Source organism: Stylophora pistillata, chromosome 3 (genome assembly GCF_964205215.1).
Source record: "Stylophora pistillata chromosome 3, jaStyPist1.2, whole genome shotgun sequence".
Lineage (NCBI taxonomy): Eukaryota > Metazoa > Cnidaria > Anthozoa > Scleractinia > Pocilloporidae > Stylophora > Stylophora pistillata.
This window is the reverse complement of record NC_142521.1, coordinates 40748923-40771967: the sequence shown is the minus strand read 5'-3', so window position 1 is coordinate 40771967 and position 23045 is coordinate 40748923. Positions and strand designations below refer to the sequence as shown.

At 42.4% G+C, this 23045-nt stretch overlaps 1 protein-coding gene across 3 annotated transcripts in view; it reads right to left on the bottom strand.

Moving 5' to 3' along the window:
* Window positions 1-23045, bottom strand: part of LOC111340781 (uncharacterized) — a 24400-nt gene extending 1355 nt beyond the window's left edge. The window contains exons 1-5 of one of the 3 annotated variants that reach the window (XM_088753602.1): window positions 22597-23045; window positions 22105-22221; window positions 21675-21789; window positions 10789-10838; window positions 222-7520 (exon numbers count right to left, since the gene is read on the bottom strand). In XM_088753602.1, coding sequence (XP_088609728.1) covers window positions 238-7520; window positions 10789-10801 — 7296 coding nt within the window. In that variant the 5' untranslated portion in view covers window positions 10802-10838; window positions 21675-21789; window positions 22105-22221; window positions 22597-23045 and the 3' untranslated portion in view covers window positions 222-237. Of the gene's footprint in view, window positions 1-221; window positions 7521-10788; window positions 10839-21674; window positions 21790-21889; window positions 22035-22104; window positions 22222-22350; window positions 22552-22596 lie in introns of those variants that run through there. The other 2 variants (XM_088753603.1, XM_088753604.1) reach the window with 2 other exon arrangements.

Here is a 23045-nt window from a genome sequence, read left to right as displayed (position 1 = left end):
GTAAATTTGTGCGCGTGCATTTGAAACAATCTGTTTAAAAAATAATTTGGTTTTGGTGGCAGTGGTTTATCTACCACTCTAACATACGTATTTATCGTTATTACCGTGAAATACAAAATGACGTCTCAGCAAAAGCTACGACCAAACATTGGAGAAGCAGTAATTCAAACTTTCAATAATGATACTGAATAATTCAAGCAACATTGAAGATCATACTGCACCTGATGTTAGTAAACTCTAAGCTGAACCCTTCTCCATTTCCTTGCGCATGGCTCTGAGCTTTTCTAGGGGTGTATCCTTGTTTTTTTGTTGTCTTAACTCCTCTTCCTTTTCAATGCATATGTCCAAAGGATTCTTTCCTGCTTTGTTACGTATCTCTTTCCAATCTAGGGGCTTGAAGAGCTTGAAAATTTTGTCGAAGGCACTTTTAGAAATCGAAATCACGCAATGATGCAGGACGCTGTTCCCATCAAGGTCAAAGCTTCGAGTATTCACTTCCAATGACCTACTCATAAACGTGGAAACTGATCTTATATTTCCTTTTCTGATTGCCACGGACAAAGAGGACATTCCTGGGACCAAATCCTTAGCTGTTAGCTGATTCACATCAAACTCAGAAGGCAACTGACGGTTGAGGTCAACTTTTCGTGTAGTGATAAGGTACTGCATGACACGGGGACTCATGGAAGGTAACGAAGAGGCTTTGAGGAGTGCATTGTAGCCTCTTTCGTCTGTTTCCTCCAATTGATCCTTTGCGAAATACTGGAGCTTGTTGTGTATTTCTTCTTCAGTAAAGTCGTTTCTACCGTTTTCCTCAAAAGCCGATTTATTTACTTTATATTCTCTCCAGAGATCCTCGATAATCCCTGTGACATGGTTGGTACCATTGATATGTGCGGTGACATCTAAGGGTTTGACTGAATCAGCTTTTTTCCCCGAGGTATCTTGCTTAACTCCTTCGTTGTTAAAATTAGAGTCAATGCCAGCGTCAACACTACCGTCTTCGTTTACCTTTTTCACTGAAAAGGCTGGATGAGATTTTTCTTCTTTGAAGCCGGTGGTGGGAATGAAGTCAAGCTGCTGGCCAAAATCACCAATTTTTTGTCGCTTAATTTGGACGGTACATGGGTTACTTTCGTCATGAGATGTTTCTACATGATTACTCTTCTTGTCTTTGGGTTTCTCTTCCTCAAGAGTGCCATTCTTGTTCTTTACTTTTTCGTTTTCGACGCGTTCTTGATAGTGATCAGAATTATTTTTTTCCTTCATTTTCGTAATCATAGATGTAATAGACCGTTGCTTTCCTTTGGTCAGTCCACTCGATTCCATCTTCTTGGCAATGTCTAAAGGGTTCTTTCCCTCGCGGTTTATCATCGTTTCCCACTTCTTTGACTCATATAGAGGGAATAGCTTCTCGAAGGCAAATTTAGAACAGGATAAAACACAATGATGAAGAGCTGTGTTTCCCTCCTCGTCAGAATTTTCTACCGAAATCTCTTTTCCTTGTTTTTTGAAAGTTTGGATAGATTTGACATTTCCACGCTTAATTGCTAAAGACAAGGCGGACATCCCTGGTATCAACTCCTCCCCTGCTGGGTGATGTCTGTCAAAGTTGTGGGGAAGCTGAGAGTTGACATCCATCTTCACATCATTTATGAGATACTGCATCACACGGGGACTCATAGAAGGTAGAGAGCAGGCTTTCAAGAGTGCATTGTAACCTCTCTTGTCCCTTTCCTCTAGCTGGGTAACAGTAAATTGAGCAAGCGTGGTCTTGACATGTTCCATCGTAAGATCGCTCGTTTCTGTTTCCTGATCTAGTTTCTTCGTGCTCCCAGGAAGTTTCCTATATTCCATCCAAAGATCGACTATAACTTTGGTTACATCATTGGTATTTTCGATGTGCTTTGAATAGTCATTTCTATCACCTTGGCTTTTACGTTGAGAATGCAGAATCTCGCTAACTATACTAGCATCAGCGGTACTTTCGACTTTGACATTTCCTTCTCCATCAAAATAAGAAAGATATGTTCTATCTGAAGAAAGATCCTCTTCTTCGCTGACCGAACCGAGAGATTTACTTCTGCCTCCTCTCTCACTCTTGACTGCTTCATCATCACACAATTTCGTCTCTCCTTGTTTGCTACCGCATTGTTTCAGCCGTTCGTCTTTAATTTTTTGCCTTTTGAATGTTTGGCAGTCATCGGAGGATTCCTGTAGCGATCTCTTCCTTCCTTCCGTCGTCTTGCCTGAAGTGGGCAGCCTAGATAATAAACTTCCCTCCAATGTCAGCACATTTCTGGTGTCCTGAAGGTTTCTTTCAAAAGCCTCAATATTACTTGAGCCCGTCTCTGCCTTAATTTTGTGATCGTTTTGCGGGAAGGATGCCTCGATCAAAATCCAACGCAAACGGTGCCTCTTTGGGTCAGCCGCAGAAAATATGGCAAATTGTGCCTTTCTGTCACTCATCTCATCATTGTGACAAATACCGTGCTTGGTTGATATGGTTTGTACATTCATTTGAGGCCATCGCTTGTTTACTTCTTTGGCACTTGCAACGAAAACAATTTTCTCCTTGGTACGACAGAAATTTGAATCAAGAAGATCTAAATTGTCTCTTCTCCGATTTTCTGGATGGTAAGAGATAACCAGGAACGAGACTCCCCTGATGAAATCTTCCTCTGTAACAATGCCCACATCAAGTTTTTCGAGAATAGGAAGGGGAGATTTTTCACCTTCCTCATCCACCATTCGAACGTCTTCAGTTCTCCCTTTGAAGCACTTGTCAGGACCATTGGTCTTCAGAAAGCTGCTAAGGTGCTCTAGTATAATTTCCTCTTCCAAGGCTTCTGGTAGCTCGCTTTCAACCGGTCTTTCCACGATGGAACATTTCTCATCCCAAGAGAAGACTTGTGGAAGGACGAGGTTCTCAATCCAGTCCTTGTACTGAACTTTAAAGAAAGAGTAACGGTGGCATTTAACAACCCATAGACCTGCTTTGTCACAATCATCGTTGAAGCGCAGGTCTTCCCAGCAGGGCCATGGACGGTAAAAGACGCCTTTTTCCACAGTACTTTTGACATTAAGCAAGACTGCAGCATACACTTGGGTCTTTGCAAAAGGTCTCACAGCTCTTGGGATACTTCTCATCAGACCAAGAATACCATAGCTCCCATGCTGCTTGTCGCGAAACAACTTTGCAGGGCCAGAGTAGGTATACAACGGAAAACCCTGTGCTTCAAAATCACCTTTTAAAGGATGAGGTTCGTGTTCCTCGTCTGCCATGGGTGGAATTTCCTTTCCTTGTGCTATTTTCTGAAGACTTGTTAAAGGCTTTAGGAAAGTGCAACGCAGCATTTTCATCACCCCGTTGTCATCTCTCAGGACTTTTCTTTCTTTCCCAGACATTTCATCAGTTGCAAATTCTGCCTCTGACATCATGACCACATTGTCATCAATCATGAAGACGTATTCAAGCTCTAGCGAAAATGCAATCTTTTGAATAAACAGTCTGGCGTAACCAATTCCTCCTTCATCTGGTGCAAGGCCGCAATTGGCAAGGTTCTCTGGAAGTTGCAGAATGGCAATCACTTTTCCCCAAGTGGATCTGTAAGTCTCGAACTTTTCTCTTCGAACAACGACAACCTGGACATAATTTGCAATACGCCCGCCTTCTTTCATGACGTGGTGATAGTTCAAAGTGCACTTCCTAGGATCACCTCTATGCGAAGGATGAAATATCCAGTATGGCAAAGTGAGACCATTCTCTCGGGATTTACCGCTCGCTAATTTGTCATGTAGTTGAGTGAATGACGGACAATTGCTTGGCAAGGAGCACGTAACAGTGACTGGTTTGCCATCAATGTCTATCTCCACATTTTCCAGGATAGATTCTCTGCCTTGGAGTAATCTTCCGCACTCGGCGCATTCCTCGAAATGGTACCAATGCCAAGCACGGAGGCCATTTGAACAATCATCAGTCTTGGGGTTCTGATGACCAGTCTTGATTAGCGTCCGCCCTTCCTCCTTAAGAAGAATGAATGGATTTTTTTCCGTGTCGTGAGTGTAGAAGCACCCTCCTATTGAGTACTTTCCGGTCCCAACCGGTTTGTCGTACAAACTTGGAGAGGTTTCGATTGTCTTCCAATATGGGAATTGCCAGTTTTCGCGTTCATCCCTCTCTCTCAGTATCGACTCGTCAGGGTAATTGTTTTCCCTGCACTGATAAAAGATACCATCATCAAATGCAGAAGGTGACGCCAGCATAACTCTCTCCTTTCCCAAGATGTCAAGTCGTAAATCTCGTATCAGGCACAAGTACGTTCCCGTCTTGCCAATCTGAGGTTCGGCCTGTAGAAGGATTCTGTTACAGTGTGTTTGCACGTTTTCATGATCGTAACTGTCTTTATGAGCTTCATAGTCGAGCCATCGTAGTGCAGAGAATTTTGTGTCTATTGTCTTGCGTGTCTTTGTCATATACCGGTCTGCTTTACTGCAGGAAGTTGCACTCATTGACGGAGATGTCTCCAATGACATCTGGAGTTTCTTGAATAGCTGTCGCCCAATCAATACATAAGGAATCGCAGTTGTGGAAACTTTTGCATAACGGCACACTCTTCCAAGCTCTTGAATAAGACTTGACAGATACATTGCCGAGCCCTCCTTAAACTCTTGACTGCTATCGTAGTTGAGTCGCAAGTCGAGACAGTCAAAACTTTGGGGAAAAGTGTCTCCCATACGACCTTTATCGACCAGAATGAGGATACATGCAAGGTTTTCCAGGTCTTCATACTGCGTTATGGACTTGTGCACGTGTTGACAGTTGGCACACTTTTTATGTCTAGGTTGTAGCTTCAACTCACTGCAACAACAATCAAACTTGTAGGTGCAAGTTTTGGGTTGAAGCTTTTTAAAGAAGGGACTTGACGATTTCATAAGTTGGTTCTTGATTTGAATTCCACCGTAGTCTCTGATCACTTCGAAGCATTCTTCTAAACCCGACACTTGTCGTGCTAACTGAACTGTGTAATAAAATTGATCCGCAGTTTTCATCGTCTTAGCTCGTACAATTTTCATTTTTCCCAGATCTCCCTTTCCACTTTGGATCAAGTCTTCCACTAAGGAACTTGTTTCATGTTCTTGAATGAGACCATGCCACATTTGGACCATTACCCTACAGTGGTTTCCTTGCAGTTTTTGTTTAAGGTTGTCAAGTAAGGGTGTGTCTCGTTCGAGTTGGTGGAACTCCTCTGGAGGAAGATGCATTACGCACGCAACAATTGATTTTGCCAGTTCCTCCATAGCTGACTTGCTGTCATCACGCTTAATTGACTTCTGTTTCCACATCTTTGCTGCTTGTTTCAGGTTTTCTTTAAAGGTTTGTACAACTCTGTCGTGGATATCTCTTTGAATCAACTCGAAAGCTTCCGGTTTAATGTACCTTTCCTTTTTTGTTTCTTTAAGCTTGGACTTGAATGATCGGAGACGTCTGTGGAATTCAATGGCAGGCGATTCTTCAACTCCGCGAGTCAGTGCTTCACATATCTTGTCATCACTGTTGAAAACGCTCGACAGGATGATGTGGTAGCAATAATCTGCACATAGCAAGGCATCTATAGGAAAAAAAGAAGGCGAGTCTGACAATGACGTTAATCTCTTTCTCTTTGCTTTATCCACTATTTCTTGAAAGGTGCCGTCCTCTCGTATTTTCTGGTCTTTTCTGCTGGGACTGTTTAGGGTGCTGAGATAGTAGTTTAAACTCAGATACTGCTTCCCAACCTGATTGACCTGCATTGGTCCCGATTGATCAGTGTAGAATTGGAAAGAAACCTTGGCCAGGTTATGTATTGGTTTCATAATAGTGACTCCACATTTTCGCTCAATTCTGGCGGTTTGCAGACCGACATAGTCAGTTTCGTCAACAGAAATGTAACGATCCCGTCCGTCACAGGATCGAAATGCGACAACTCCCACTCCGAAATCCATCTTAATTTCAAATTCTGTTGGTTTCTGATGATCAGCTTTTAAATTTCCATGGGCATCTGCGGTTACGGTCAGCGTTCTGTCTGATGCTTGCTCCACTTTGAGAATTACTATGCCGTGACTACCCTGAATAATGAATTCCGTGGCCTCCTCTGGTTCACATGTAACACCTACTTTTCCCTCGGTGGAAACGTGAAGGTACAAAGAATCTTCGATCTTTAAAGATGACCTGAGTTTCATTCGCATTCCTCTTTCAAAGTTGTTAAGTTCACCCTCGGACCAGTGGACGACGTGAAGTTCCAGTTTCTTTGAGGTGTTTCTTTCTTCTGTTACCTCTGGTTCATCGGCCAGCACCACAAGATCGCCTGCTTTGTAATGTTTCCGGGCGTTGGAGACGCCTTCATTCAGTATAATGCACGGCACCTTGGGAAGGCGAGAGTTCTGCGTCAGGAGGTTGAAGGGTGTCGCCGAGATTTGCAGAACAATGACATTTATGGGAGGTTTTTCTTTGCACCATTCATTGATGAAAAGATTGTGAGCAGAGGGTTTCTTCTCTTTGTCTTTGGTTATTCCCCAATGGCATTCGTCTGCTACGATGACGAACAGTGTCTGAGGTTTTTCTTGAACATCTCTTTTAAGTTCATCAAAATGCGTATCTGTCTCTGTGCTGCGAACGTACATGAACATCCGTTTCTTTCCGTCACGGGCACCTTTGCGCAATTCGAGCTCTTCTTTCGATAGTACGCCTGCATCAGGATGACAGATCCTCTTCTCTGTCTGATCGCTTAGCATTCTGTACCGGGCTGTGTACACTACGAATTCAATGTCGTTGAAAGCCTCCCTGAGTCTTGAAATGTTGTGGTAATGCGACATAATGGTGTCAATTCGTTTCTTTAATATTGCTGCAGTTTCTATTTGCGAAGGATAATAGCAAGGTTTGTCTGGGCTCCCGTGGACTTCCTGCTCAACTTCTTCTTCATCTGAAGAGTAAATATCTTCCTGATAAACATCTTGGCTTACTTCATTTTCATCCTCAGCGTCACTTTCTGCATAAAATGTTGCTTCATTTTGAAGACTTTTGTTGATTGTTTTTCGTAGCTGCCCGGAAGGATCTGTTTCGTTGTTTATTCGAAGATACACGTCTGAGATATTTCCCTGGGATGGAAAGACTTCAATGATGTGTTCAAAACCAGCGAGCTTTTTGCGTAAAATGGTTGTAGTTTTGTCATCACTGCTCTCATACCATTTCTTGCGTGTTTGATTGCGTTTCTGTAACTCTAGAAGTGTTGCAGGAGTTGAATTAAGGAGATCAAAGAATCGTTGTGTTTCCTGGGGGGTGACCTTATCCAAGGCGATTGCTACTACGACTTCGATTAAGAAGTCGAGGAAATAAGATTCAGTCATCCCAGATGGAGCTTGCCAACAGTAATCAATGTCGTGGTTACCTGCAGCATCATGCAGCTCGAGGGAGGACGCTGAATCTTCCCTAAGTGAGAATTTTACCACAACCGGGAGAGTTTCATCGCAACAGACATCACCTGCAATTAGATGTGACAACTTGGTCGTCCGATATTGGTACCAAGTATCGAATCCTTTCTTAAGTTTGAAGTAAATATTTGTCATGTATTTTCATGTGACTCATAACCATTTCACATAAAGTGAAACCTGACAATTTTCCTTCATTTTGTTCATAAATGACGAATTTAATAAGAATTTCTTGGTCCTTGCGTTTCTTTTCTATTATTTTTCCACGACTTATATCCTCTTAAATTAATTTGGTTCTGACGACTCCTTTTTTTTAACTTCGATTGTCCTCCCTTTCGATGTGTAATTATACTGATCGAAGCCAAGAAAGTATTACTTAACGCCATATAAACCATGTAAGTGAAAAAAACACTCCAACTAACTTCTACTTTCAACACACTACTGCGAAAACTTCAAAACTAGTTTCGTCTACGACCTCGTCACTTGATGACAAACAAAGACTAAAAATTTGAAAAATTTTTGAAAAAAACGCGCACGTCGTGTAGTAACACACGAAAAGTAGCCGCTCGGAACCAGGTCTCTAGAACTGTCACATTGCCATAACTGCCCTAGGGACGTTGACATAATTCCACTCGCTTTTGCAATTGAGTAACTTGCCCTCTTCAACCTTATTTATCAGTACAGACTCCGTTATCTGCCTCAACATTGCATCGTCACGAAAAGCCCCCGTTACATTCATTACAAAGCCCACTTCATTTCCACCACGCCTTTCACAACAATGTCTCCACAGAACAGAGCTCCCTTCTCGCCGTTCTAAAGCATGGAAGTGTTCTCTACCACGAGTATACGCACTTCTGGACGTCTCTCCTACATATTTCGATTTACAAACACGTCAAACCAACTCATATGTAACACCCGTACTTCGGCATGATCCCTTTCCGTCAGTCCGGCAGAGAAGGCAGTCAGCATTGGTGCATCGCCTCTGTTTGAAAGGGTCTGATTTTTGGAGCATGGCTTTAAGGGTTGTTCCAGATTGCTCAACAACTTTGATCTTAAACTCTGTGGCTTTGATCTCTCTCATGTACCTGCGTTTAATCTGGGAACCAGGCGTTGCTGGGACGAAAATCACTGTTTCATAACCACCCTTTCTAAACCAGTTGTCACGTCTCTTCTTTCTCTCTCACGCCCGTTCGTACGCCTTCCACTCCCTCGGCCTGTACAACGGCTTCTCACCATTCGCATCCAGTTCCACTAGTCGGTTGTAGGCAGCCAACGCCGACCGCACTACTTCTTTTCGAAACTTCTGATCATAACCAGAATATTGAAGACGTAACATCATGTGGTTGACGTGAGCAACAACCTCCCAGGGTAATTTCCTGCTACAGTTGAGGAGAATCCTTAACACTTCCTGCGTAAGTATGGTTCTCTTGCAACTCCACGGTAAGGCCGATCTTGCATTTATCACAGATCTGGAGGCAACATCTTTGCAGTAGAACTCGTGTAACACGACGTGTATATCACGGTCTTGCCCATCATCACCTACACGCCTTCTCCTCTCTATCCAGACTTTTAAATCGAGTATGGATAGTTTCCCATCGACATGTCGTGACGGGCAGTCGACCTCTAACCTTATAGAAGGGTGTATGCTGTTTTCAATCGACTGAAACAACTGCATGCATCGATTATCTGGCTTGAGGTTTTGCTCTATATGTGCAAAGTTCTCACCTTGGGTGAAACGTCCCTCCTCAAATCTGATATCTCAATCTGATATCTCAAGTCTAATATCCTCAAATCTGTTATCTCAATCTGATATCTCAAATATGATATCCTCAAATCTGATATCTCAAATCTGATATCCTCAAATCTGATATCTCAAATCTGAGGGACGTTTCACCCAAGATGAGAACTTTGCACAAATAGAGCAAAACCTCAAGCCAGATAATCGATGCATGCAGTTGTTTCAGTCGATTGGAAACAGCATACACCCTTCTATAAGGTTAGAGGTCGACTGCCCGTCACGACATGTCGAGGGGAAACTACCCATACTCGATTTAAAAGTCTGGATAGAGAGGAGAAGGCGTGTAGGTGATGATGGGCAAGACCGTGATATACAGGTCGTGTTACATGAGTTCTACTGCAAAGATGTTGCCTCCAGATCTGTGATAAATGCAAGATCGGCCTTACCGTGGAGTTGCAAGAGAACCATACTTACGCAGGAAGTGTTAAGGATTCTCCTCAACTGTAGCAGGAAATTACCCTGGGAGGTTGTTGTTGCTCACGTCAACCACATGATGTTACGTCTTCAATATTCTGGTTATGATCAGAAGTTTCGAAAAGAAGTAGTGCGGTCGGCGTTGGCTGCCTACAACCGACTAGTGGAACTGGATGCGAATGGTGAGAAGCCGTTGTACAGGCCGAGGGAGTGGAAGGCGTACGAACGGGCGCGAGAGAGAAAGAAGAGACGTGACAACTGGTTTAGAAAGGGTGGTTATGAAACAGTGATTTTCGTCCCAGCAACGCCTGGTTCCCAGATTAAACGCAGGTACATGAGAGAGATCAAAGCCACAGAGTTTAAGATCAAAGTTGTTGAGCAATCTGGAACAACCCTTAAAGCCATGCTCCAAAAATCAGACCCTTTCAAACAGAGGCGATGCACCAATGCTGACTGCCTTCTCTGCCGGACTGACGGAAAGGGATCATGCCGAAGTACGGGTGTTACATATGAGTTGGTTTGCCTTGTTTGTAAATCGAAATATGTAGGAGAAACGTCCAGAAGTGCGTATACTCGTGGTAGAGAACACTTCCATGCTTTAGAACGGCGAGAAGGGAGCTCTGTTCTGTGGAGACATTGTTGTGAAAGGCGTGGTGGAAATGAAGTGGGCTTTGTAATGAATGTAACGGGGGCTTTTCGTGACGATGCAATGTTGAGGCAGATAACGGAGTCTGTACTGATAAATAAGGTTGAAGAGGGCAAGTTAATCAATTGCAAAAGCGAGTGGAATTATGTCAACGTCCCTAGGGCAGTTATGGCAATGTGACAGTTCTAGAGACCTGGTTCCGAGCGGCTACTTTTCGTGTGTTACTACACGATGTGCGCGTTTTTTTCCAAAAATTTTTCAAATTTTTAGTTTTTGTTTGTCATCAAGTGACGAGGTTGTAGACGAAACTAGTTTTAACGTTTTCGCAGTAGTGTGTTGAAAGTAGAAGTTAGTTGGAGTGTTTTTTTCACTTACATGGTTTATATGGTTTCCTCCCTTTATTAAAGAAAAAATACTTATAGTAAGTTCCCTTACTTCGTGAACAAAGTGGAAATAACTATACCTTGATCAAACATTTCTGTTCAAATGCGCCTCTCACAATAAATTCTCCATCTGAAACCAAAAATGCAGTTATATCACATTGAGACTGCTTCAACTTAGTATAAGTAATAGCTGATTGTATCCGTACGGACAGGGTGGAGACAGAGAGGAAAAAACACTTTGTTTTCTAGGGGTAACAAGGTCATTTTTGCTTTTTTGATGATATTGAAGCTTCTGTTTTTTTTAAACAGCGGACTCCAAAATATCATATTTTTACGAACAGTACCTGACATTTCTTATTTAATAATAATAATAATAATAATAATAATAATATTTATTCTCTCAAGATAAAAGTACATATATCAAGTTACAATATTAAAAAGAGTCCCGCAAAAAATACGCAAAAGGTAATCTAAAAATCATTAAAAATAACTTGACAATTGATAATCTAAATATTATATTTAAAAACTACGCTATTTACAAACACATTCTTAAACCTTTCTGAATTTATTCCAGGATAATGGACAGTTCTGTATCTGAGGTTGTATTTTGTCTCTTTTTTCTTAGGAATAATTTTGCTTAGCGGGAAATCGGGGTCTGCGGAGCGTGCCTTGAAGAGCTTCCTATCTGCCTTTTGTAGTAGGTCTCGAATGTCTATTCCCTTTGATATACAATTCCTTTTAAAACACCTATCTAGGAAATTTTGTATGACCTTGAGGTCTGAATCTACCGCACCATAAACGGACACACAATAAGTGAAATTCGGTTGGACTAGGGTGCTAAATAGGCGGTCAACTTCGCTTTGGCTGAAACCTTCCTTCCGTAAAGATCTTTATATAAATAGACAATTATTCGCCTTCATCAGCTTAACTCGTACATGTTCACTGTCCTTACAATTTTCCTGAAACATGACACCTAAAATAGACAGTTCCGTGCATTGCGGAATGTTGTTAATTGGCGCTATGTTCTGACTAAAACCTTTCTTACGAAAAATAAGCTCCTTACATTGGACAGGTTACACATCATGCTATTGTCCTTAGACCAAGCTATCACACAAGACAGAACGTGATTTCTTTCCTTTCCAGACAAGAGCAACTTTATTTGTTGTTAACAGTTTGTGGCAAATGAAATAGTTCCAATGGAAAAAGGTCGCTTGCCCCTGATTCAATTCCCTAGTCCGATAAGAAAAGGAAGATCGAAGGCTTGCTACCATACTCCTTTTTTTCTCTTGAAATCAATTTTTTTATCACAAGCCCCCCCCCCCCCCCCTCCGTGTGGTTACCTCTTGAGTAATGTCTCAATTAACTAATTGTCACTCTACAGTGCCTTTGATACTGAGGTGAAGCCCATTCATGCACGTTAGAGAAAGAACTCGAAGTCAAGTAGATCAGAAATATCTGGTAGGTTCATGAAATGTTTAAGACGCGTTCGTATGGATTTGACATCCGGGATTTGACCAAGACATACAATGAATGAATGACATTGTCACGACAGGCGATAAATTTATCTAATAAGCCACTAAAAAGAAATCAACTTTATGTCTGAAGTTAAATGTATAAAAAATAACGTTAATGTCGGAATCTATCAAAAAATCTAATTTCAATCATTGCAGTCAATAAATTACTTTTATCGCAATCTATAAAAAATTGCAAAAATTGGGTGGCATTAGAAAATGCTTGAGCTGACAGATTTTAAGTGCGGTCGCACTTTGGGTTTGCTCGCCAAATGCTTATCGTATTTACATCCCCTTTTCCACTTAGAACCCACAGTGCTTTAGGTCTGTCAATAATAAATCACACTTCTGGTTCATTTACCTTGAAGCAATCTTCAGCATCAGTTTGTATATTGTAGACTGTAAGCTACATGTAGTTCTAGTATGTGCATCTCCGTGAACAGTGCCATAGGTAATTATTTTTTACGTCACGTGGTCTCTGCATTTTATCGAGAGAAAATTTTACATTTTTTTGGTTTTACTTTTTGAGAACTGATTTTTTTTTTCTTTTTAATTTTTATTTTCACTTTATTTTTACTCTTTTAATTAATCATTTTTTAATTACTTATTCAAACTTAATATTTTTAATTATTAGGTAATTTTTTTTTTCAATTTATTATTTTTTGGTCATTCCGGGAATTCCGGCACGGAATTAAGGGAAAGTAATTCATGGCAGTCTCCATATAGACTCCCTGTTACCCAGTCTCCATGTAGACTCCCTATTACCCAGTCTCCATATAGACTACTTGTGTACCCTTGTGTACCCTGTGTACGCTGTGTACCCTGTGTACCCTTGTATACCCTGTGTACCCTGCGTACCGAGTAAATAAAGCCTGGAGCAATTGGCTCTTGAGTAATAGGCTCCTGAGAAAAAGAATTTTTTAAATATATTTTTCATCGCGTGCAACCCTAAAAGATACCCTTACGGCAAAAGTAAATGTAACTCAATTTTTCCCAGAACACCCAAAGTGAGACCATTATCTTGAAATTTACAGCCCTAAGCGAGACAACGAGCATCCCAGTCCTTTTTATATCGGAGTCCCCCTGGGATGATTGGTCAGTCAGTTCAAATTGAACGTTGTGCACGGTTACCTCAAAAAAGCCAACAGAAATTCAACAAATGGTTCCCCAACCATTCCACTTCAATTGAGTTACATTTAGCCGTAAGAGTATCTTTTAGGGTTGCACGCGATGAAAAATATATTTAAAAAATTCTTTCTCAGAGCAGCCTATTACTCAAGAGCCAATTGCTCCAGGCTTTATTTACTCGATTCATGTTATTAAAGATTGAAATGGTCTCATTCTGGGGTCCAAAAACGATTGGGCCACGCATACATTTGCCTCCTTTAGGACTTAAATTCAAAATTTCCAGACGAGCATCCCAGTCACAGGGTATAGATAAGTACACAGGGTGTAGATGGGTACACAGGGTATACATGGGTACACAGGGTACACAAGGGTATACATGGGTACACAGGGTACACAGGGTATACATGGGTACACAGGGCACACATGGGTACACAGGGTATAAATGGGTACACAGGGTACACATGGTACACAGGGTATAGATGGGTACACAGGGTATAGATAGGTACACAGGGTACACATGGGTACACATGGGTACACATGGGTACAAATGGGTACACAGGGTATAGATGAGTACACAGGGTATAGATGGGTACACAGGGTACACATGCGTACACAGGGTACACATGGGTACACAGGATACACATGGGTACACAGGGTATAGATGGGTACACAGGGTATAGATGGGTACACAGGGTACACATGGGTACACAGGGTACACATGGGTACACAGGGTACACATGGGTACACAGGGTATAGATGGGTACACAGGGTATACATAGGTACACAGGGTACACAAGGGTATAATTGGGTACACAGGGTACACAGGGTACACAGGTACGCAGGGTACACATGGTACACATGGGTACACAGGGTACACATGGGTACACAGGGTACACAAGGGTATACATGGGTACACAGGGTACACATGTCTACACATGGTACACATGGGTACACAGGGTATAGATGGGTACACAGCGTATAGATGGGTACACAGGGTACACATGGGTACACAGGGTATAGATGGGTACACCGGGTATAGATGGGTACACAGGGTATACATGGGTACACAGGGTACACAAGGGTATACATGGGTACACAGGGTACACATGGGTACACATGGGTGCACAGGGTATAGATGGGTACACAGGGTATAGATGGGTACACAGGGTATAGATGGGTACACAGGGTATACATGGGTACACAGGGTACACAAGGGTATACCTGGGTGCACAGGGTACACATGGGTACACAGGGTACACAGGGTATACATGGGTACACAGGGGTATACATGGGTACACATGGGTACACAGGGTACACAGGGTATACATGGGTACACAGGGTACACAAGGGTATACATGGGTACACAGGGTACACAGGGTACACAGGGTACACATGGGTACACATGGTACACATGGGCACACAGGGTATAGATGGGTACACAGGGTATAGATGGGTACACAGGGTACACATGGGTACACATGGGTACACAGGGTATACATGGGTACACAGGGTATAGATGGGTACACAGGGTACACATGGGTACACAGGGTACACATGGGTACACATGGGTACACAGGGTACACATGGGTACACAGGGTATAGATGGGTACACAGGGTATACATGGGTACACAGGGTACACAAGGGTATACATCGGTACACAGGGTACACATGGGTACACAGGGTACACAGGGTATACATGGGTACACAGGGTACACAAGGGTATACATGGGTACACAGGGTACACATGGGTACACAGGGTACACATGGGCACACAGGGTATAGATGGGTACACAGGGTATAGATGGGTACACAGGGTATAGATGGGTACACAGGGTACACATGGGTACACAGGGTACACAGGGTATACATGGGTACACAGGGTACACAAGGGTATACATGGGTACACAGGGTACACATGGGTACACAGGGTACACATGGGCACACAGGGTATAGATGGGTACACAGGGTATAGATGGGTACACAGGGTACACATGCGTACACATGGGTACACAGGGTACACAGGGTACACAGGGTATACATGGGTACACAGGGCACATATGGTACACAGGGTATAAATGGGTACACAGGGTACACATGGTACACAGGGTATAGATGGGTACACAGGGTATAGATAGGTACACAGGGTACACATGGGTACACAGGGTACAAATGGGTACACAGGGTATAGATGAGTACACAGGGTATAGATGGGTACACAGGGTACACATGGGTACACAGGATACACATGGGTACACAGGGTATAGATGGGTACACAGGGTACACATGGGTACACAGGGTACACATGGGTACACAGGGTATAGATGGGTACACAGGGTATACATGGGTACACAGGGTACACAAGGGTATAATTGGGTACACAGGGTACCCAGGGTACACAGCTACGCAGGGTACACATGGTACACATGGGTACACAGGGTACACAGGGTACACATGGGTACACAGGGTACACAAGGGTATACATGGGTACACAGGGTACACAGGGTACACATGTCTACACATGGTACACATGGGTACACAGGGTATAGATGGGTACACAGGGTATAGATGGGTACACAGGGTACACATGGGTACACAGGGTATAGATGGGTACACCGGGTATAGATGGGTACACAGGGTATACATGGGTACACAGGGTACACAAGGGTATACATGGGTACACATGGGTACACATGGGTGCACAGGGTATAGATGGGTACACAGGGTATAGATGGGTACACAGGGTATAGATGGGTACACAGGGTATACATGGGTACACAGGGTACACAAGGGTATACCTGGGTACACAGGGTACACATGGGTACACAGGGTACACAGGGTATACATGGGTACACAGGGGTATACATGGGTACACAGGGTACACATGGGTACACAGGGTACACAGGGTATACATGGGTACACATGGTACACAAGGGTATACATGGGTAGACAGGGTACACATGGGTACACAGGGTACACATGGGCACACAGGGTATAGATGGGTACACAGGGTATAGATGGGTACACAGGGTACACATGGGTACACAGGGTACACATGGGTACACAGGGTATAGATGGGTACACAGGGTATAGATGGGTACACAGGGTACACATGGGTACACAGGGTACACATGGGTACACAGGGTACACATGGGTACACAGGGTATAGATGGGTACACAGGGTATACATGGGTACACAGGGTACACAAAGGTATACATCGGTACACAGGGTACACATGGGTACACAGGGTACACAGGGTATACATGGGTACACAGGGTACACAAGGGTATACATGGGTACACAGGGTACACATGGGTACACAGGGTACACATGGGCACACAGGGTATAGATGGGTACACAGGGTATAGATGGGTACACAGGGTATAGATGGGTACACAGGGTACACATGGGTACACATGGGTACACAGGGTACACAGGGTATACATGGGTACACAGGGTACACAAGGGTATACATGGGTACACAGGGTACACATGGGTACACAGGGTACACATGGGCACACAGGGTATAGATGGGTACACAGGGTATAGATGGGTACACAGGGTACACATGGGTACACAGGGTACACATGGGTACACAGGGTATAGATGGGTACACAGGGTACACAGGGTACACATGGGTACACATGGGTAGACAGGGTACACATGGGTACACAGGGTATAGATGGGTACACAGGGTATACATGGGTACACAGGGTACACAAGGGTATAATTGGGTACACAGGGTACACAGGGTACACATGGCTACACAGGGTACACAGGGTATAGATGGGTACACAGGGTATAGATGGGTACACAGGGTACACATGGGTACACATGGTACACATGGATACACAGGGTACACAGGGTACACATGGGTACACAGGGTACACAGGGTATGGATGGGTACACAGGGTACATAAGGTACACAGGGTACACAGGGTATAGATGGGTACACAGGGTATAGATGGGTACCCAGGGTACACATGGGTACACAGGGTACACAAGGGTATACATGGGTACGCAGGGTACACATGGGTACACATGGGTACACAGGGTATAGATGGGTACACAGGGTATAGATGAGTACACAGGGTACACATGGGTACACAGGGTACACAAGGGTATACATGGGTACACAGGGTACACATGGGTACACAGGGTACACAGGGTACACATGGGTACGCAGGGTACTCATGGGTACACAGGGTACACATGGGTACACAGGGTACACATGGGTACACAGGGTATAGATGGGTACACAGGGTATAGATGGGTTCACAGGGTACACATGGGTACACAGGGTACACAAGGGTATACATGGGTACACAGGGTACACATGGGTACACAGGGTATAGATGGGTACACAGGATACACATGGGTACACAGGGTACACATGGGTACACAAGGGTATACATGGGTACACATGGGTACACAGAGTACACAGGGTACACAGGGTATACAAGGGTACACAGGGTACACATGGGTACACAGGGTATAGATGGGTACACAGGGTATAGATGGGTACACAGGGTATAGATGAGTACACAGGGTCTACATGGGTACACAGGGTACACAAGGGTATACATGGGTACACAGGGTACACATGGGTACACAGGGTACACATGGGTACGCAGGGTACTCATGGGTACACAGGGTACACATGGGTACACAGGGTACACATGGGTACACAGGGTATAGATGGGTACACAGGGTATAGATGGGTTCACAGGGTACACATGGGTACACAGGGTACACAAGGGTATACATGGGTACACAGGGTACACATGGGTACACAGGGTATAGATGGGTACACAGGATACACATGGGTACACAGGGTACACATGGGTACACAAGGGTATACATGGGTACACATGGGTACACAGAGTACACAGGGTACACAGGGTATACAAGGGTACACAGGGTACACATGGGTACACATGGGTACACAGGGTATAGATGGGTACACAGGGTATAGATGGGTTCACAGGGTACACATGGGTACACAGGGTACACAAGGGTATACATGGGTACACAGGGTACACATGGGTACACAGGGTATAGATGGGTACACAGGATACACATGGGTACACAGGGTACACAAGGGTATACATGGGTACACAGAGTACACAGGGTACACAGGGTATACAAGGGTACACAGGGTACACATGGGTACACAGAGTACACAGGGTACACATGGGTATACAGGGTACACAGGGTACACATGGGTACACAGGGTATAACAAGGGTACACAAGGGTACACAGGGTATACCAGGGTACACAAGGGTACACATGGGTAAACAGGGTGTCCAAGAGTACACAAGGGTACACAGGGTACACATGGCTACACAGGGAGTCTATATGGAGACTGGGTAACAGGGAGTCTATATGGAGACTGGGTAACAGGGAGTCTATATGGAGACTGACATGATTTACTTGCCGAATTAAGGATTTCCGGCATTCCATACTTTCCAAACTACCCCGTTTGCGAGCGAAAATTTACTCTGCGGCTTTTCAGTGTGTAAATCTCAGTATGTATATAATAATTGTATTTCACTGATGTTTTGTATCTGTTACGATGCTGCTATAGAAGTTTACATCTCTATGACTAGTACAGTAAGTTAAACGTAACAATTGAAAATAAAGTTATACTGAAAACAAATGTGGTTTTTGTGTGTGGCGTACACAAATTGTGTAGCCACATTATGGCACGATGGGATTTATTTATTTTTCCGCGAGAGTCGAACCATATTACATGATCTAGTGTTGTAAGGCTTACTGGACTGATTCAGCCATCTTGGTTGTAAGCGTGGTCTTGCGTAATTTTTTTTCAGGTGATTGTTTGACGAGTTAGTTCTCCTCACACAAGCCAACACACCCAGATCCGGCTTGTGTTATAACTGCAGCTTGTGCAAGAGCTTTTACGCTCTTTAAAGACAACATTCAACATTTAACAGCTTGAATCTTCGGTACGAGTTGTACTACATTGAAAGGAGTCATTGCACTCTCGCAAGCCAACAACTATCGGTTTACTCTATTGGTGCGGGTTGCACCTCTGAGTCTCTGAAAGAGTTTGAAAGTGTTTGAAACTGTCTGAAGCCTCCTGGAAGTGCATTAAGGTGAAATAAGTTGTATTGTGGTTGCATTCTCCTTGCACTGTTGAGAATTCACGGAGGCATATATATTTTAAAACGACAAATTTAAAGTAAGTAAGGGAATCTCGATAGTACAATACCGGCCAAGGACTGGCTTTTATGACAATTTCGCTAAAACAAAGGCTATCTGGAAAGATTTCCATATAACCCCATACCAATCAAAAACAAAACCATAGTCCCAAAGGAACTCTGTTGTTTTGCCCGAATTTAAAGCATAATCAAGAATTGAATGCATAATCAAGTATGGGATTATACGGAATTCTTGCCGGATATCTTATCACGATTTAAGAATCATTGTTGGAGTTTAATGCTTATGACGTTCTGTTTAAATGTATTTTACTTGCCAGTATTGAAACAAGTTTTGGATAACACAAAACGTAGAATGATGTGATGTTTTGGTTTTCACAAATGATTTTCTACAATGCTTATATTCCATTGCTTCTAGGAGCCTAGTAGTTTAATGTTACAAATGAAATATGACTATCATTATGTTTTCCAACTAATGTCCAGAATTATTCAGACCTTAACATTTCTTGACTTCCTGTGAGCTTGGTAGTCTTCTAACTTCTTTTCATAATGGTTCGATGAACATTGATATTTAAACTTGGTAGCAATACATATGTATTAGGCCTTTATTTGGTAGACTACAACTCCTTTTCAGTTTCTTGTTTGGTTTTGGTTAATTCATCACAATACTGATATACATGAAAAATTACACTCTTGATTGGCTGAAAACAGCTAGGTGTCTTTTTCATGTATCACTTGTGCAGAAGTAATTACTGAAGTAGAAATGTAAACCACTGGTAGGCTCAGCAACAATAGATCACACTAGATTAAGAAACCAATCAGATTTACAGAAAGTATGGTTGTGATGATTGATTCACATTTTAGTAACTGACCGAAATAAAAAAAAGGCTTGAAATTTTTAGGTATATTGATAGAAAGTGACAAAATTGCATTCCAGAGTAAGATTTCAGCTGAAGGACAAATTTTGATAGCATGTCAAGTTGACCATTTACATGATGATGTCAAGTTCACCTTTTCATTTCATGTCTCCACATAGCTTGAATTTGGGAAACACACGCACTGTCATCAAATAACAATTTATCAATAATAAAAAAACTTGAAAGATTCTGGTACTTTAAATCATATGATACCATCATGCACTTGCCTGTACATTGAACTCAGTTGTGTTTAAGTTATGTCTCTGATTACTGTTCCTGAAATCTATTATGGTGATGCTTATCTCTACTGAACTTTTTGTTAAATTAAACCTCCAGGTCAAATTGTGAATCTTACTGGGTTAAAAATTATTAGCAGTTTTAATGTAATGTTATTTCAGAGTACTACCTAACATGATTCATTAAAGTACTGGTTGTGTTCTAATCTTGTTATGTGCCTATTTTTTTCCCCTTGGTTCTTCCATTTGCAACCCCATATCCACCCACCTCAACTAAATTTTTCTGTGTTCTTTATTGACAATACTGTCCCACAAAACCCAAATACAATAATTACAGTAAACATTTTGCTCTCAACCAACGGAAAATAGAATTTTGTGCCCCAATGGACAATAGAAACCTACACTCAGCATTGTGTTACTTTACATATATGCATTGTCAAAAATTAGTCACATTCAAACCAAATCAAGCTCCCAAAGGCTTCTAGTGTAGATTTCATCATTTCCCGAATGTTTTGGCCCTTCTGGAAAGTTCTGTCTTTGTGTACTGGTACACAAAATGCCAAAAATATTCATAACTTCCCTAGAGTTAATTTCACATCACTTGCCTTGGAAAAGACAATCAACCTACAAACTTCAGAACTCAATTCCACTTTGTTACGTAAACAAAATCATGACTGATTCTATTAGGCCACTATAGGAGATGATGCTGATGCTTTTTTAGGTCCTAAAATCTTCGGGTTACATGTGAAACCTTCATTGTCAAAATTAGGCATCTATAACAAATGTTTGGCCATTAGTTCTCATCTTGAAAATGAACATTTCAAGACCACTGTATGCCAGTTATCTTATTTTATCGCTGAACAGGAACAATATTGAAAACTATCTAACCGGAATCGGATATTAGCTCTTCTAATGAAACTCAATAAGACATCACACACTAGAAAGCAGCTCACTTTCATAAGCCACACATGTACGCATTGCGGACCTATTTTTACCTTTGAGAAAGCGTTGGATAGTCTATGACCACTGCATCGATTCATTTGATTCCCTCACTGCGCTTCCTTTCGTTCCAAAGATTCGGCCCTGATACTTATCTGAATGCTAAATTGGCTGAAAAGGTAAGAAATAAACAAAGCTTAACGATGTTGTGCCTAAAGAGGGGAGAATACAGCTGAGTGAATAAATTGTAGGCATATCCAATAAACATTACCTGGTTTTGCTAAAATTGGGCTTAATTTTCACGACTGCAAATGAGCAATGGCAAGGACCTTATAGAGCCTGTCAATGATCGAACTGTTTACTAACTTGATGGATCTCAGTTTTCTCTCTTAGCAAAAGCAAAAACGTAGCGCAGTTACAACAAGCGCTAGCACGAACCGGATTGAAACGTGAAATAAATTGTTAACGTCCGAGGTATTAACTTACCGGTGCCGTGAATATAATCTCAGCGCTATCTTTTGAATAACGACAGCTCGGTAAATGCTTTCATTTATGTATTACTAACGATCAGATTTGACTGCCTTGGCTGGATTCCATCTTCGACTGTCGGAAAAAAGTAAAAGGAATCGATTCACTTGTAAAAATATTCAAGGGGGATTGGAACTAAATCTTGAATTTTCCTCATTTAGGCGCCAACTCCAATGAACCCTGTCGTTAATTATTACATCTGACCTTTGGGGGAATTTTGGAGTCTTTCCATTGTTTATGATTCCGAGAATTACGAATAAATTTCAGTACGAAGGGCGGGTAGGAATTCAGTTAATTTCATTCAATTAACGCGCGCAACTTTCAAAACACAACTCGGTTTTGATTTACACTGGATGAAAATACATCAAATCTACCAATTAGAAAACAAAATCATCAAGAGTTACGGGGAAAAAAATAGATAAAAAAAGGAAAACTAATAAAGACACTCACCGAGTCCTGAAAAGAACACGCATCCGGGCGCGAGCGTGAAGTCATGAGACCTGGCGGCATGTCAAGCGACTTTACGCGGTAACTATTTTGTACGCGTTCTGACGTCATCAAATTTTTCTCGGAAAGTGTTCAAGAGCGTGACTAATACACTCTATATTTATTATCCATGCAGTGACAATGCCTGAACTGCGAAATTAACCTTGCCTGATTGCAGAATAGTTATATCAACCATTTCCTAGTAGAGCATGTTTGAATGACATGTGCATTGTCTTGTTGAAAAATTGCTGCTTGACTTTGTAAATTGTCAGGGACCGCGGAGCAAGGTGTAAAGTGCGAGGGCTGACAATTGAAAATAATTTTTTCATACTAAAAATCGAAAAAAGGAATAAAATCATAGTAATTATTTTTCTTTTTAGCGCAAAAAGTGGGGGCGGGGGCGCAAAAAAGTG